Source organism: Melanostigma gelatinosum, assembly GCF_949748355.1.
Source record: "Melanostigma gelatinosum genome assembly, chromosome: 1".
Lineage (NCBI taxonomy): Eukaryota > Metazoa > Chordata > Actinopteri > Perciformes > Zoarcidae > Melanostigma > Melanostigma gelatinosum.
In genome coordinates this window covers 16,850,541-16,868,735 of record NC_136634.1, presented here as the reverse complement: position 1 = coordinate 16,868,735, position 18,195 = coordinate 16,850,541, and the positions used below count along the sequence as shown (strand labels likewise).

The following is an 18,195-nucleotide window of genomic DNA, read 5'->3' as shown; positions in this document are numbered from 1 at the left end:
TCTGCAGGGTGTCGCCACACACACGAGGTAACTAGCGGTACAATGAACTGCAAAGTCAATTTATTAAGGAATATTTCAGTCAAATTATATTGAGAAATAGACAGAATAATGTTGTCACCTTCACTTTGAGTATCAGACTGGAGTTGAATTTTTTCCCTAAATTATACGGACTTTATTACCATTACCTCTGACACAAGTGAGCTTGAGAAGACTGGATAACCAGTCCGTTTTTTCAGTTTTGCAAAAAGCATCTATTTAAGTTTATGGCGGACAAATAAAAATATCAAATACATTATCTATGAATTTCACGGTGGGATGTAGAGAGAGCTGCTATGAGGAAAGATTATTCCTGGAAGCCATTTAATTGTAAGAATTAACTGTTTAGATGTGCGAGCTCAACAATGACACAAAACGAGTGTTTTCTGTGCACAGACGGTATTTCGATCAATGATCCAAATGGCAGTATAGCTTCATGTCTTGAGTTGTGTCTCCATTACGTGAAAAACGATTAATCATTGTTGATCAAAGTAGCACGGGGCCTTGAATGGGGGGGAAAGGGCACACTAGGAAAAGCTTAACAAGTTTCGGGCTTCGCGTTCATCCATTGGATGATGGATGCCACTAGTGCCAAGTAACGGTGAGGCCACACGCTGTCGTCCCGCCTCCTCTGAGCCTTTTGCGGGGCTGTAATTGGATGCCGGACTCGCCATTCTCCTTCCGCCCAGGTTAGGTTGCTCTGCACCGTCAAGATGCTCAATTGATGGGCGTACTGAGCTGTGCAGCGAAAGGAGACACCGTTCACGCGTTTCATTGTGGCAAAACAAAACCATGTTCTTTCCTGGTTACATCACCGCTTGGTGCTGGTTTCTCAACGACCCGCTTCCCGGAGCTCAGCTGGTTTTCCTCCCTGCGCGCGGCGACAAGCGGGTCGGACGACGCTATTGCGGCGTTTTAAAGGGAAAAAAGCCCACGAAAGAATAACAACACAAGGCAGTGCACCGCCGCTAGCGCCACATATCCATGCTCATTAGTTACATCTGGATGAGGTTATTCGCTGTCTCGCACGCACGGCGGACTCTGACAACGCATGCACTTTTTTGGGAGAATTGGGTGAAACGCACCTGCCGCGAGATCGCGGACCAACCGGAGCACATGGACGTCCGCTCCCTGGACCGTGAATCGGACGTTCACATCTGAGTTTTTCTTCTTTTCTTCTATCAAACCTCTCTATTGCTACGCTGTCATGGAGCATTTGCAGTTTTTAATCTTCATCGGTTTCGTATTTACTCCTCGCGGCGCTTCAAACCAGCCCGAGTATGGGGATGACAGCTGATCGCCCCTCCTCTCCTGGGACTCAAATAAAAAACGCGCTCCATCTGAATCCGCTGCCCTGGATCGGAAGCCGGAGTCTCAGTTTCAGCTGTGTTTAACAATAGATGGAGCGCAGCGGGCTGTGACATTTTGGTTGATTGCCACCTTAACCTTTTTTCCCCGTGACCAGGTTACCTTCACGCTGGTTATTTAGGCAGAGGTTTCTCCGGCATTAGCCCGTGCCACATTTCACCGAAGGCCCTTTTTAATTTAATTTGTAGTCATTTGGAAAAGATCAGAGGCGTCCCGGCTGTTCTGCAGGAAAGCTGGCTTTCTGTAAGGGAAGTGTTGCACTCCGATCGCCTCTCCACATGGAAACTAAATGACTCTTTGGTACTTTGCGCTAAACCCGTGGCTGGGGATGATCCTTGAGTAGCCGATAAAATAATCAGCGTCGCGGTGTCAGGAAAGGCTTGCGCTACAGCGGATTTGTGTAGATTATCGCCGGACTGCTATTTTGTTCCCGGCGGTCACACTCTTAACTGAATTTAGCGGCTTTTGATCTGCGAGCCTTTTCCCTGCTGCCCTCGGCCGCCTGTAGAACTCCAGCTAGGGACGCCTGTTTACAAGCCACGCTATTCGTGGGGTGGTGGTGGTGGTGGTGGGGGGCGAGGGGCGGGTTGCATTCATAAGCAATGACTGCCACAGAGGTGTTTGGACCCAGATCTGAGGATACGGAGAGTTTGGCGCAGCTGTCACCCCGTGGATCTGGGGGAATGAGACGCGCTTTGAGGCTGTAGTTAACGCGCAACTCTTTACTCGCAGGCTTCCTGCGATGCCGCCGTTGTGACCTGGGAGGAGGTAGAGCCGCGGAAAAAACAGAGAAACCAAAACACAGCAGCACCCGGTTAAACCACTCCCCCGCCCCCGGATCCGTTTTGACTATCTACCGGGCGGCTACCGGAGGATGTGTGAGCCAGGATGCTGCGCTTCCCCGTGAAGAAGATCCGGAAGCAGTTCAAGCTTCTGCTGCTGCTGGTGCTGCTCACCTCCGCCGTGTGGTTCACCTACCTGCACATCAACCAGGGCAAGACCATCAAACTCCACTTCAACTACGGGAAAGGTAGGCTTCACTGAGAGAACCGTTGTCTCACGCATTGCACTCGCAGGCTTTGCAAACGGGACTCTTTGCCTTTTTACCCTGATGGATGTGAACTATCGGCCTCTAAAGACATTTAAAAGGATATTTAACAGCGCCTATGAATACTGTGATGAAGCCCCAGGAGGCAATGCCATAAACTAGTGTACCACCACTATAAAGTCTCAGTGCAGTGAGCTCCTGCATGGATATTATAAGAATGTTGAGGTGACATAATATATGCTACCTGGCACAATGAGGCCACCATAAATTCGCCACAGATTTAAGGAAAATATCATAGTGTCAGATACCAAAACTTATGATGAGGTCAGTACAACCTTTTATCAACATTGTTGTGTCCATGGATCTATGACAAAGTGTCCCTGCTGACGTTAGCATCGTGATTGTTCTCCCTTAGTGTGACTAGAAGGAGTTTGAAAAAAAAGAGAGGCAGCGCGTGTCATAAATTTACAATGGTTTCCTTCCCCGGGCTAAGTAAAGAGCACCGCGGTGTCAGGCCAGGTCGAAAGCCAGACCCCTGCCTTCAACATGAATAATCAAAGGGCTCTTCATAAAGGTGGCCTCAGAGGCGTGCCAGTCAGACTTGGGGAAAATATCGGGTTGGGAAGCACTGGGAAGGGATGCTCTCCACCTGCTGCTGTGATACCAGTTATTACCGGCGCTTGATCGCGCTCGGCCACTGTGCACAGCGTGAGCGGGCTGGCTGTAACAGTGCATGATGCAGAGTATTGTACAGGAATAACAGCGATGAATGAAAGAAATACTTAAAGAAGGCGAAGTAACGCGCCATCGCCTACTACAGGTGCATCACGGGGTGGCGGTGTACTCTTATCTCCTGCAGCTGTCTTGTGTAAAGTGACACCCAATGATTATGATGGCCTTAAACACACACGCACACAAGATGCTCTGACACACAGGGATCATGTTGTTGTCTCTGATCTCAGCTGTGGAGTTTTCCCAGTGACAGACTTTGTTTTCTGATGATGATGATGATGACGATGGGATTCTTGATTCAGACTGAAGGCTGCCACTCTGGCTTGTTGCATTTGGTAACTGCAGCTGAGCGAGTTGTGCATTTCTGTTGGATTTAGGCTAAAAATTCAAACCAATATTTATGAGGTGTATATTAATTCCCCCTGGATTTATATGGCAAGAAAAGTTACTATGTTGCATTGCACCATATCGTGCAAGTGCTCATAACATTGCATCACACGCATACAGGCACTAAAGTCAACGTAATGAATCGTCACTCTCAGTCTTCTTATACAAGCAGACTTATTGCACCGTGCACTCTTTAGCCTTTGGCATTTTGCTGTTGCTGCACCTTTTGCTGCTGATTTTCTTCGAACCTGCTTCGAAAGCATGACGATGCCTTCCAATCGCTGAGGCTGTTGCGCGCTGATGTTTTCGGTATGACTGTGCTCCTCATTTGGAAGGTTCCACTAATAGTCTGCCTTTGTGGCTCCTCTGCTGCGGCCGTCTGTCAAAGGAAGGAAGCTGTTATGCTGTACTTTGCCGGTCTGTGTGTCTAATTGACTGTCTTCCGTTTAGCAGGCACCTGAGCAGGTCAACTCACTTAACCTCTGATGAATAACATGTCCCCTCTCGCACCAAGGGTTTCTAAGTGAGATGTAGCCATCACTGAAAATGGGGCTCCATGAAGTGTGTAAATATTCATATCAGGCTGGCAGTATTCTCTCTACACCAAAAAAAAATCTTCATTGATTCTTAACACTGAGGTGGTGCAGGTACAAATCATTTTAATTCTAGCCTTTAGAATATGAAATGATAATTTGTCAAATTTGTACTCCGCTTGTCCCTATTTTGGAGGAAATTGGATTTATTGGATCGTCTCCAAGCACACATCTCGGACAGATTGCTGCTGGCACTCCATCCACTGGTTAATGTCTTATTGGCATGTGACCATCAGACCCTTTTGAGGAATATAAACATCTTGGCATAAAGTGCCCCGTTGAGGCTGCGGCTTTACCTAATTGTGAGTAATGATTTGAGAAGCGTGTCGGAGACGGTTTACCGCGGAGCAGATGAGTCTGTCGAGCGTTTCGAACGTCGGTCCTCTCGCCTCGGTGTGCTCGTGTGTCGGTTGAGCGGGTCAACATAACGACGGAGCGGCGGCCAGAGACTTTGAGAAGAGGCCTTTTTAATGGTACCCCCACGCTAGAGTCGTCATGGCAAACAAACACGCTTTTGTAATACATCTAACCTATCTCACAGAAAGACTGTGTGTGTGTGTGTGTGTGTGTGTCCTGAAGAACGAACAAACGCGTCGAATACATTTTCTACTTTTGCAAAACATTTGCTTTGTCTTCTCCTCTTATCGGGGCACCGCTACCTGTTTTGGTGCTTCAGATCCACCGGCTGCAGCTGCTCTTTGCGATTGGCACTAATGTGTATGAGCCTCCTCGTGCGTGTGTGTCATGGTAGAGACGTACACATGGGAATCCAGTCATGGAAAGTGTCTGTTTGAACTCTGTGGACCGGCTGGCAAGACTCTGGGTGAAAGGAAAGCATTCTCGGCAGGTGTTTGCTTCCTTGACCGAGCTATAAGTAGGAGTGTTGTTTTGTTACCTGGCTAGTGGCATTTACATCCGAGGTTTAAAGGGTTTTGCTTGGGTCAAATTGAGCTCTGACATTCCTCACCCAACCGGTGTGTTACCTTGATTATGTAATGGAAACTCTATCATCTACATACTTATTTGAATAGGTTGACGGACACCTCATTACTCAGAAGTCATACGTGGTCATTAATATCGCACTGCGGTTGGTAAGCGAAGTGAATTGGGCAGAGCAGGTGTCATCAGGTCATTTTCATGCCGAATTGTCATTATTCAAAGCGCCCAAGCCAGCCGCAGACATATTGAAATTAACCATCTTCTTCTGGCACTAAATTATTCAGTGCAGGCTGAAGTTGTGGGATAGACCGGTGATTGAATGGTGATAGGCGGTGAGCTCACATTTTTTGGGGGGATTTTATAGAAAGTAAAGGGAGAGAAGGATCCGATATGTGGGAGATCATGGCACACATGAACGGTAGCTCGAGAAGTGAGAAACTTCACTTTTTAAAAACTCCAGAAGTTAAAAGTTTCCAGCACTGTGAAATACCTCCGTTTGAAGAGGAACCCCTGAGGCTAGGGAACGTACAAACGGAACAATCTTGATTTGCATTGTGAACGTAGCAAATGCATCTCTTGTTTATGAATAGGCCAGTCAAATAAATAAAATAGCAGCACAGTGAGTAGTACCGAAGGGGACCTTTGTGAATGTGTGGGCGTTTCTCGGGACATTCATTTATCTTTTCTTAAAAGCCAAGGTAGCTGTTGCTTTGATGATGGATAGAGCCAGAAAGGTATAATTAAATAGTTTTCAGATTGCACACTGGCCAGACTAGCCTTATTTAATCAGAATTTCAATGAGGAAGTGTGTTGGCAGCCATTTCCGCGGTGCATATTAGATGAGTGCCACATTTATGCGGCCACCCAGTTGTACAACAGCTCGCCTGTTTTCCAGCATCAACAGGTCGGAGGAGGAGGAGGAGGAGGAGGAGGAGGAGGAGGCTGGCTGCTGCATACAGGCCTCTATTGATTTAACTATGATTACACATGTGGAGGCAAACACGCATATGCATACACTTAATCTGTCCCACACAAACACACATATTTTGCCTACGTATTTGTAAAATGGCACATGAAACACAAACACTTCATATCATCACCTCTCTGGAGGGATAAGGAGGAAGTCGGAAGGGGACGTCTCGGGGGGGGTGGGGGGCGGCGGCCTCGACAGATTGGCTGCTTGGTTGCCCATGGAGACAACATATGGGAGAGGAGGGTGCTGGGCTGGTGGGATGTCTCAAGCTTGTTTTATCAAGGCCGATGGATTCACAGGTTCTGAGGAAGCAGGAACGCGTTGCATATCCACAGAGACTAAAAATAAAGCACTCAACTTGTGGATGCAGCATCACTGTGTTGTACTAATATCTCTAGAGAGGAAGGTAGAACTGACTCAAAGACACACACACACTTGGATGTACTTGCAGTCCAGTATCAAGTTGGATTTGGCTTGTTGTATCTCAACAGCAACACCCTCAGGCTGGCTCGCTGTCATGGTAACCGTGCCCTCCGATGTCACTTTCCCTAATTTTATCTCTTGTGGTTCTCACGGTTGGTCAGCTTCACCTCGGCCAGAGCAACTCCGCCAACTTGGTGTGTGTGTGTGTGTGTGTGTGTGTCAGCGCTTTAACACGCACACAGCACCTTTTCGTGCTATCATTTATTCATACAACAATGAATATCATCAATTACCTTTTTCGTGTTGGTGAATAATGCAGCTGCTCGGTGCCCACTTGCCCCTTCGATGAGACAGAACAGTTGTTAATGGAGGAAGGGAGGGGGAAAAAACACATAAACAAACTGCTTTACTTGCTTAGCGAAAAGCAATTTCCCAGGCGGTCATGTTGTATATTTGAGGTGTGTTTCTGACAGTCGAATTTAGCAGCTTTTACACCGAGCCCAGCGTGGTTGCAGTCTGCAAGCCTGCATCCACAGAGTGGTTTGGGCATGCTGTACTGGGGACACGTCTGAACCCAGCTGGGTGGTGCGGCTTTCGAAGATTACTTCTATTTAGGAATGCTGGGCCCTTATATCACTGTGGAACAGCTCTGCTAATCAGATGAAAATGGGGGGGGGGGGGGGCTTTTTACCAGGAGACATTCTGAACGGGGTGAATTATGAAATTGTAGCTCTACTAATGTGGTGATTTATATTCTTCAGAGCCATACTGCTTGGCTGGCTTGACTGAAATATTTCTGATACTGAAACCTTTACAACTGAAAAGTGGAATCTTGCAGTATAATCTGTGCATATTTCTCCATGATTGGATATTACAAAACCGATAAAGAGAAACCGTTTCATATATAAACCGGTAATGCCGTTTGAACTGCGTCTTTAATGTGGGATTTCCTGTAAAGGGCCGTGTCATAAAAGCACACCCGTGCATCAGTCAGTCCCTTGTGAGCTTGTGTCTGTGGAGCTGGGATGGGGGGGGGGGGGGCAGCTGTCAGATTCTCAACCATGAATCTGCCCCACAGCTCATCTGACCAACCCAGTAAATCTCTCACTCTGGTTAATTCCACAGCCAGGAGGAATGAAGCTCCCGTAACCCACTCGCGCCGCATCCTCGGTGCGCCTACATACTGGAGGTGAGGTGGAGGCGGAGACAACAGAAGGGCCAACAAAGAGGAGGCGATAATACCTCGCACTCTTCTCATGTCTGTGCTGTCATATGGCATGTAATCTCTCGCTCGGTAACACTTTAGTGCTCCCTTTAGCGATCTAGCATTTCTCCGATTTTCTTGCTAAGTGCAGCCAGAAAGTATTTATTTTAATTAATTCATTAATTAAAGAATTATTCATCTGAAATAATTCACACTCAGGATGTGTTACATTCACGTACCCACCGTGCATTTCACGAACCCCGTGTGCATGTAAGATGAACAAATGCCGATGTAAGACTGAGAGATGAAGGGAGGCGAGGTTGGAAGGTGAGCAAAAAGCGCTGGGAAAAAAAACACAAAAGTCCAGAGTGTGTTGACCTTGAGGTTAATGAAATTTGTGTTGGCCTGCCTAACAAGCCCCCATCAAGGTACCAGCTCTGCCCCATGCAGATGAGAGTTCTGGCCCCTTACCACGGCTTTGCCGCAGGAGATTTGCCGGTGTGTGTGTGTGTGTGTGTGTGTGTGTGTGTGAGTGAGGGAGTTGGTGGGTGAAACGGAGAGATTTAGTATAAAATAGAGCGAACTGTTTGTGTGATGTAGCTTGTTTTTGTCCCCCCCGTGTGTGTTTTTGCACGCATCTGTGGCTGCGCACCTCGCCGATCTCGCCGATCTCGCTGATCTCGCTGCCGTCTGCACTTTAGCCCCAGTGTTTAGCCGAGCAGAAGAGGAAGCGGCTGAATGATGGCACTGTCTGCCCGCTGGCATGCTCGCTGCGAATGAGGGGGCGAGCATTTGGGGGGGGGCAGAAGAAGGACACCCTTCTCACGCAACAGGTGGGACGTGCAAGCAGGACGCACCAGGAGAGGATGTGGCCCTTCACGGTGTTTGATGTGTACACATCAGATGAGCTTCACGCTGGAAAGCTATTCAGTTGTATCCAACTTATCCAGCAGGGGTGTGAAATAACGCAGCACTCGCACTGTTAAACAATGCCCTGAAGAATTAATTAAGATCAATATTCCTCAGTAGAGGGATAAAAAAAACACAGACAATTTACTAGGACACTGCTGGGAGACACAGAGGAGGGGGAGTGTGAATCGGAAAAGCGTGCGAGTTTTAAGAAATGGTAAACCGTCAGAGAGAGGAGAAAGGGAGTGCCACAGATGTCAGGTGGGAGTATCGACTGCAGACGATCATGATCCCTGTCATGATGGGATTTGTCAGTTCCCTTCGCTGGAGCTCGGTTCCACTCTTTGCTCCCCACCTCCCGCAGAAGGATTTTCTTTCATTGGGTTTGTATGCAGCGCCGGCTTGTATCAGCTCTGGTGTTGCCTTACTGTAATGTGATCCAGACCTTGCAGGATTTCGATCACTCATCAAAGAGTGTCTGTGCCGCTCCCTGCTGCTCAGAATGAGCTTTCTGTAGCGGTGGTTAATGGAAAAGGTCGGCCCTCCCCGATGCTGTGAAGACGGAGAGGGAGAAGGATCAGAGCACGGGGACAGGTAAACCTCGGCGACAGAGGAGACGGGGACGTTGGTTGCATTGCAATCAGCTTTGTGGAATTCCTTTGTAGCTCCGTTGAAAAGTCCTAAAAATGGCTACACTTGATATAAAAGAGTTAATCGACCTCCGCATGCCCGTCCCAGTGAGTGTTCCCTTTTCACCCTTATTTTAAATCACCATCGTGCACGTTCTGACTTTTCAACGCTCACTTATGAATTTACACATTCGTCTGCCCCGATCTGGAGTTGGGACTGGAATTCGTCTCCGTGTATGAAAGCTTCCTTTCGGGTAAAGTTGAGCTGTGAGTGAGAATGTTTTCTTCACTTTGAGGGTTTCCACTAACTACGTCTGGCTGCCATTCAGATAACACTACCGGTATATCCTGCACTTTATATCTGGCTACATGTACAAAAGGATAAAAACACCAAATACGTGATAGTGGTGGTGATAAGGTCTGACGGGTCTCCCCTGCTGGCAGCCACCTGCTCAGTTGAACTGAATGGTGTGTATATATATATATATATATATATATATATATATATATATATATTCTCTCCTTGACTTCTTTTCTTTGATATTGTATTATTGCAGCTTTAACAAAAAAAAAAATAAAAATCCCATCTTACATTCTATCTCCTCTCGTTCCATGTTGTCTTTTCCATCCGACTGTCTCCGTCTTCATCTTATTTTTCGGCATGAAGCGTAGGAGTGTCTGAGGAGGCGGGTGAGGAGGAGAGCGAGAGAACGAGAGAGGACAAGGCCTGCACTTTGTCATTCCTTTTTTTTCTTCCACCTCTCAAAGGCCTGTTCTCCGGCTTGATTTACCATGTGAGCTGCTTTGTGAACGAGCGCCACATAGCTCTCTGAGCGCTGTCAAACACTGTTTTTTTTTCCCTATTGTGGCCAGTCATGAGGAAAGATATTCAAGAGACTGAAGAGGAAAGTTTCCAGTTGACTCTGGAGCTGTGTTTGTGTTTGTACAGCTGTGCATACTTGCTCTGAGAGCAGCCCTGCCTGTGTTCACTGAATTTTAACACTCTTCAATTAATTGAACTTCTCTATAATTCACTGTAATTAAATACCCTCTTTTCGTATTCACCGTATCATACTCAGGTTGTTGTTTACCTCTTATATTGGCAATCAAACGGATACAGCCTTGATCAGTGAAAGTGGTTATTGAGTTTTGTGTTGCAAGATTATTTTTCAAAGCTTGTTTTTTTTTGTTTGCTTTACTAAAAAAAGCAGTAAACGGTGACGATAGTATAAATGAAAATAGAAGGATACTCCCGCCTCCATTGATGAAAACGTCGTGTGGGAATGAGAATTATCTGGAAAACGGCAAATTGATTCCGAGCACAGCAGGGCAAGAAAACGTCTGTGCGCCACCTGTAGCTGTTGTTGATGTCTTGAGTTTAAGATTCACTACTTAACTGCACAAAGCCACATGGCTTCATTTAAAATGATGGCACAGAGACGAAACATTCTTGAAAGCTCGTCTGCCGGAGAGGCCATTATACGTCTGATGTCACCATGCTTTCCTCAACCTCCTCCTATACCCTCTTCCATTTCCCTCCTGCTTGGTTGTTCTTCTTTGTTTTATTCTTGCCTCTTTGTCTCCTCTTCCTCCTTTCCCACCGCCTGTGTTTTTTTCTTTTCTTCAATTTTTACATCTACAAATAAGATTGGGGGGGGGGTGGACAAAAGCGAGCTTTTCATCGAGCTGCATTTGACATGGGGATTCACCCAAGACGATTCAACTCTATTATCTCTCTGTCAAACATGCTGCTGCTGGTGGAAATGAGGTGTTTTTACATCGCTGGGGAGGATACGAGGACTAACATTGAGCTGCTGGGCATACTTGTTCCACCACTTTGTTTTGCCCATCTGACTGTGTTTCAGAGTATAGGAAACAGAGAGAAAACAGCCAAGGACTTGTATATATTGAGCGAAGGAGGATAGAGCAAGATTTTTAAAGTACTGCATTTAAAGTGGGTTTATTAAGTGGATATATAACCACAGAGTGATGTAGCCAACTCGATGGCTTTGCTGATTGGACAAATTAGCTCACGTGACTCTTCCTTGGGGGGGGGGGGGGGGACATGTTGTAAACAATGCAACATGAGTTACAGCTAGCGGTGTGGCGGATGAGGAGCTTGTGCCAAAAAAAAGAAATTAACTTCAATTGTATGGGGATGGTTTGGCTGTACAGTGCCAGATATTTCCCATGTCTTTACTGCAATATTCTTTTAAACAGGTTGAAGCACCTTTCTACATCCAGAAGGTTCCAGACTTGAAAGCAGTCGCTTCAGAACTCTAAGAAGTGCCGATAAGAGACCTGCAGGTGCCAGAACGTCGCAGAGAAAGAGAAAAAAGAAAAACAGTTTTCAAACCTGCATTTTATTCTACAGTCAGAGCAGCCTGCTGTACAACACCTCTAACCCTTCTGCTCATACTCACTGACAGTCCACACATCAGTGCACATATCCCTCTGTGCTGCTGCTGCTGCTGCTGCTCTTGGCAAGCGGGTAGGAAAAGGGAATTGTGAATTATGAAATTGGATTATGAGGTTGGCAATTCACTGAGCCCCGTATTGTCCGTTAGATGCTCCAGAGAATATTGGGAGCGGAGAATATATGATTTTAGGAAAAACTGAATCGGACAGCTACAGTGAATTGACATGCTGGTACAATATAATAAGTGGGTGCTTCTACACATGACATCATTGCACTTCTGTCCATCCTGGGAGAGGGATCCCTCCTCTATTGCTCTCCCACAGGTTTCTTCCTCTTTCCTCCCCGTTAAAGGGTTTTTTTTTGGGAGAGTTTTTCCTGTTCCGATGTGAGGGTTCCAGGACAAGAGGATGTCAAATGTGTACATGTTGTAAAGCCCTGAGGCAAATTTGTAATTTGTGATTTTGGGCTGTACAAAAATGAATTGAATTGAATTGAATTGCTTTATGGAGCGGCAAAGAAAGAGAGATTTTACACAAACAAAGAATAGGTCCTTAGCAACAGTTGCCGAGCAGAGCCTTACAACAGACCATTAAAAGGAACAACTGAATGAAGAGCAGGTATGTTTGATTCCAAAGAAGGGAGTCTAGTTCCTCCATCTCATGCTGTGCTGCCATCGGGCTTTTTTTCCAACTTTTCTTTGTCATTTAAAGAGTCCAGCAGTCTCAGAAAACGTATCGCACACCACCACATGCTTTCAAACAGAACCCTGCTTGTGAACATTTGTGAAGAATGCGAGTGTGCCATGTCTGGGTAAATAGTTTTGTGTATATGCACAGCCTGTGCACTGGTTAATTGATAGTAAAAAAGAGAAGAAGCGAAGCGTAATGAGAGAATTCCGCTCGCGTTGTTGTAGTCACTGATGTTGGTTGTGCCTTTGATGCGTAGACAAAGAGAGCGTGTAGACAGGCTTGCAGAAAATTATCATCATTAAAACAAACTTCTTTGAAACAACAACACGCTCACCCACGACAGTCTAATTACTTGATTTCTTGAGCGGGCTACAAGCACGCCCCGACGTCTTAACTCTCAGACGGCCGTAACAGAACTGTTAATTACCGCATGATTGGGGGGGCTGCGTACACACAGCAGCTGCAACGTGGATGTGTCTGTCTGACCCTGAAGCCCTCTGACGCCCCAATCAGCCCAACTCTCAATGACGAGAGACATTTAAAGAGGTGACGCCACAGGGAACGCAGGGACAGAGGAAGGGGTTCAGAAAACATGCGGGGGGCATTTTCATTTTTTTCAAACTTTGTAATGTGTTGACCAACATGTAGCCCATTTTACTTCTCCAGTACAACGAATACAAAAGCTGTTATTATTGAGGGCTTTAGGATTCTCTTTTTCAAACTGTCTAAATAACAGCTACTGTGGATTCACTGTGCTCCTGCGGGGCCCTGTTTGTTGTTTGAACGTGTTTTTAACTTTTACTTGACTATTCAGCGTGACAAGAAAATCATACACGGAAAAAAATAAATCATCAAAGAGGAGACGATATCACCAATACCATCGCACAGACAGTTGTCTTTGAGGTCCATAACGCAACGTAACCAGAGCTTTCTATTCAGCCGATCGCTTCTCTTTTATCCTGAGGAACAAAGTACTCCTGTGGTTGCACCAGGATATTAAAGATTGTATAGAAGAGTCTCTGCGGGGAAGGGAAAACACAACGGATAAGTGAAACTTTCACAGGGTTTGGGACAGATTGTCAGACAACTACGGTTTACATCCAGATGATTGCTTCACGTTCTCCAGAGGTGAAATATTACATCAAGGCCCGAGTGCTCACTGTCACTCTGAAGCCTTTGTCGTCAACTGCGGGGCAACGGTGTGGGACAGGATGAGACTATTCCGGCTTCCCAGAGCTGTTCAGGATTCAGCGAGAGTGGCAGGTTAAATAGGCTGCAGCGCTTATTGTTAATCGGTCACAGGCAGGTCCCTGTCCAGGCTTTAATCGGCTATAAAGCACTTTGAGTGGAAAAGAGACTCGCTGTGACACTTAGGCTACTCCTAATTTTGCTGAACTGTCTTGGCCCTAATGCTGGCCTGCTCTACTCCCTCCTTCATTCTCACTCTCCTGGTATTGATGGTATGTCCCTACTGCCAAGGACAAGACACAAGAGGAGTCTAAACAAGAGACAACCACACAGCATCGCCATGGAGACCTTACGGGAAGGATGCCCCCGCCTAACGACAGCCAAAAGGAGGAGTCTCCAACCTCATCATCAGGGACCGCCTCCGATCTCCCACTTTCCCCACCCTTCCTAGACGAGGAGTCTTTACCTCCCTCCCCAGCACCTACTTCGGGTCCATACTTTGGATCGCAAGCCTCTCTCACGCTCTCCCCATCCTCCCCCCACCTGGAGTTCACTGACTACATGAAAGAGCTGGTCATTGCTGGAACCAAACACACTCCTCTCCCCACTCCTCGACGGTACTACAACCATCCTCTGTCTCCCCTAAATAATTGATATCTTCTGGGTCCAGGCTACAAGGCTTTCTGTTTGCTGCTGCCTTTAATTGAACCACGTTCAATTAATATATTAATCAATTTCCTGCATTTCTGCATTTTACTACTGCATTTTATTTCTTACACTGTTTCTTTAATTGTTTTAAAATCTCCTTTTCTTTTGCCTTATGTTTTGATGCTTTTAATGGTTTTATGTGAAGCACTTTGAATTACCTTGTTGTTGAAATGTGCTATACAAATAAACTTGCCTTGCCTATGTCGGTCAACTCCTCAAAAGACACAATACACTACTGCTATACGACACAGAACCCCCCCCCCCCCCCCCCCCTTTCCCTTTCAGGTTGTTGAATGGCATTGTGGGCAATCAGTACCTTAAGTATCATGCGAGGCAGGCTGAAGGAAAAGCTGTCGCCACAAAATGATGCCTGGAATGGAAAGGAAATCACAAACTGACCAGTTTCTTTCAAAAGAGAAAAGTTCACGAGTTTAGAAGTTGGACTAAGTGAGCGTTTCATCCCGATGATTGACTCGCTGCTCTGTATTCCAGTTTGGCCGTGTAGCTCCGGGGCTGAGAGACACGTTTCCTCAAAGAGCTCTCTCTGGTCATTCTCCAGTAGTGGGCTCGACAGTGAAATATATGCAACTCTGACTCTGAATTTACAAAAGGATAAAACCAATAAGGCAATCGTGAAGCGCAACTTTAATTGAAGGAAGAGTTGAATCATAAACTATCTGTCTACCCAGATGCTTTGTGATTTCTCGATGCCGGTGCTTGGCTGTTATTTAGTGTTTGGAAGAAGACTTTTACTCATACAAACCTTGGCGCTGCCTCTTGGGTAACGGTTTGGATGACAAGTGGGACATTTGAATCTCAGTGGAGAGAGGGTTGTGTTCAGCTCTGACCTGAAATATAGCGCTAAAGTTGCTGAGGTCGGCAGGCTCGTCTGGGCCAACAGGATGTGGTTGCGATGCAAGAATCCCACAGATGCTCAGTCAAGTGCAAACAATCACATCATGTTTGTGGGATGGCGGACAGGGAGCCGAGTGATGATAGCTGTTTTTAGCTTGACTTTTAAACTAATGTCCACTGTTCTGAAGGGGATGCTATTGCTAAGTGTGGTTGTGAGAGTATCTTCTTTTGTGCGTATACGTGCAATTCTGTGTGTGCGTGTGTGTGTGTGTGTGTGTGTGTGTGTGTGTGTCTATCTATAGGGATGTGGTGTCAAACTCAGCTGACTTGCATGTAGCTGTGTGAGTCAACCTGCTGACAGGAAAATGTAGTGGTGGGAAGCAGACATAGGCTTCAGGTAGTTTCACACACCACTTGGTTTCCAACACATCTTTTCTTGTGTGTTCAGCAGGTTTCAGGTTTCCTGCACTGATGTTCGCACATCCCACTACCTGTGTCTGACAACGTTAACAGTGATATAAAAAGCCCCTCTGTGGCAGTGAAACAATTGTGTTCTCTGTGAAAAGCAATAAAGCTCTGCAGGAAGTGGCTTAACCGGTCCGTAGGTTGTTATTGTTGTTTTAAATATGCACAGTCCACATTTAGCTTTAAATGAATCTCCCGTGGCAGCTGGAGTCTGGCGATATTCTCTTGCCTCTATTTGTCATGTCTCCCGCACGGCTTCTGCACCTATTTTCCTCGCAGCTGGAACTCAGGGAGGCAAATATAAATGCTTCCAGAGTCAGGTTCCCCACAACTCAAGTGGAAGGCATGAAAGCAAATTCAGCCCACATTTGTGTGTGCATGTGCGCGTGAACCCCACAGGTGCGGACTCCCACAACACCGGAAGGAATAGAATCTAGGCAGCAAAATAGGAATCACTTATTGGCATATGAATGAGTGCTTGAATGAGGGGAACGGATGGAACGGAGAGCATGTGTGTGCGTGAGTATCAGCAGGGATGAGATCCAACCCAGGGGGACAGAAGTCTGCAGTAGGACACAGGTGCTACATTCTACAGACACATCACACGCAGGCACTACTCTCACTGCAGTACAAACAGCGATAGGTGGTGGTGGTGAAGGGGGCGGGTAAGAGTGACAGCGAGACAGCTGCCTGTCTTGGCACACTCAAATGATGGACGGACACCACCTGCAGAAAGGCCAAAGCACACTCAAGCTCTTCACAGCCAAGTGGGAAACACACATTGTGGAAAACAGAGAGAGCAGCACAGACTGTGTTGTCGAGCTCACCAAATAACGGCTCAAGAGAGAAAATGTCCGATTGTAACAAACTTAATTCACTGTACGGCACTGTCAAATTACCTTAACTAGTGTTTATCGTGTTGCAATCACACTATAACAGCAAGGAATCTCTGTCTGTCCATAGGTCCGTAGGTATATGCGACACTTTAAATATTAATAAACTTGTAATAAACAAGCAAACAGCGCTCTGTGCGGCAACTAGGGGCGGGGCATCAGGACTCCGTGGACTACAAGTCGAGTAGGTAGTCTGCAACGGGCCTTTACAGGTCGCGGCTCATTGAATGCAGTTGACCATTGCTGCTGGATGCTGGATATACTAAGGTTGCAAACTCTTCTTCACTTCCCTGTGGTCAACGAGCAACGAGCAGTTCTAGAGAACGCTGAAAGCAGCACTCCCGCGGGCCAAGCAATCGGCCCTCTGCGAACGGCCACGCGCTCCGACAACGCTTCAAGCAGCGGCAATACAGGGAGCCAATCAATCGGCCCGTTCTACATGACCACGCCCCAAACTGGCACTGTGCTAGCAAAGCAATAACTAGAGAAAAGTGGCATATTGCCACAGGATGCACACAGATTAGTTGAGCTTTGCAGTCAGGGAAGAGGACATACTGAGACATTTTCACATGTGACTGCACAATTGAGGCGTTCATTAACTGTATGGTAGAAATTGTGATACAAAACTCAAAAGACGGTTGAAAGTGGGTGAAATGTATAGCGACTAGGAGTGTAACGGGTCACAAAACTCACGGTTGGGTTCGGTACGATACAGTGGAGCCACGGTTCGGTACGTTTCGGTACAGTAGAAAACTATAAATGCCAGAGAAATGTACTTGATTTTAAAATATATTTATTGATTATAACTAACATCATGAAGTTATTCTTTGACTTTGAACAATGATGGAACTATACCTGAGTGACCCGTCTTCTGGGGTGTCTTCTTAGCAACACATGAGCATAAAAAAAAAAACTGCTCCTTAATGTTATGGAGTGTTATTACTTACATCTTGCTTACAGCTTGTATTGTTACTTACATCTTGCAAAAGAGATTTTTAATCTCAATGAGACTACCTGGTCAAATAAAGGTTTTTAAAAAGAAAAAAAAAATATATATATATTTTTCAAACGTATTGTTCATGACGTTCTGCTCGTCATGCGTACCGAACCGTGAGCCTCGTACCGAACGGTTTAATACGAATACGCGTATTGTTACTCCCCTAATAGCAAATTTTGTCTTGGCACGTCATTTGTTGGGTGAGGGTTTTGTGTTGTTGTTCCACAAACTTTGAATGTCACAATCACAGGATCTCAGACTAATTTCCATGAACAGAGACGGGCTCTAGACTACCGGGCTACGCTCCGCTGTAGGATGATCGGTCATGATGAGACTAAGTCAGCACGGCAGGTGTAATGTGTGCAGATCGCTCCGTACAGGCTCCTTTCTAGAGCTTTTCACTCCTTGAAATGTATGATTGTCCTATCAATATATACAGCACTGTACGCCAACTCTCCAATCTAAGAAGGGTTGATTTTAGGATAATACTACTGACAAGTGTTTACTGAAGGTACTGTATGCAGCGAGTGTTCGTGAATGCACTTAACGGATCTAGCTGGAGCAGATTTTGGTGTCAGGGTTAGACGGCACAGAACGACGCTAAAAGGTTTGGAAACATATTCCTGTCACAAGACATTCCTCTCTTACCTCATTAATGAGAGAAAGCGAGTCATTATCTTCGTCCCATCATCCAATCCCAATTACGAAATGGTGTCACAAAAATGACCCTTTTTTCTGCT

General features: G+C 46.1%; 1 protein-coding gene across 1 annotated transcript in view; it reads left to right on the top strand.

Annotated features, from left to right (window-relative positions):
- The first annotated feature begins 2,165 nt into the window (after positions 1-2,165).
- Positions 2,166-18,195, top strand: part of b4galnt4a (beta-1,4-N-acetyl-galactosaminyl transferase 4a) — a 117,688-nt gene continuing 101,658 nt past the window's right edge. Inside the window, exon 1 of the mRNA XM_079278291.1 lies at positions 2,166-2,434. Within this exon, the coding sequence (XP_079134417.1) occupies positions 2,293-2,434 (142 nt within the window). The 5' untranslated portion in view covers positions 2,166-2,292. The remainder of the gene's footprint in view (positions 2,435-18,195) is intronic.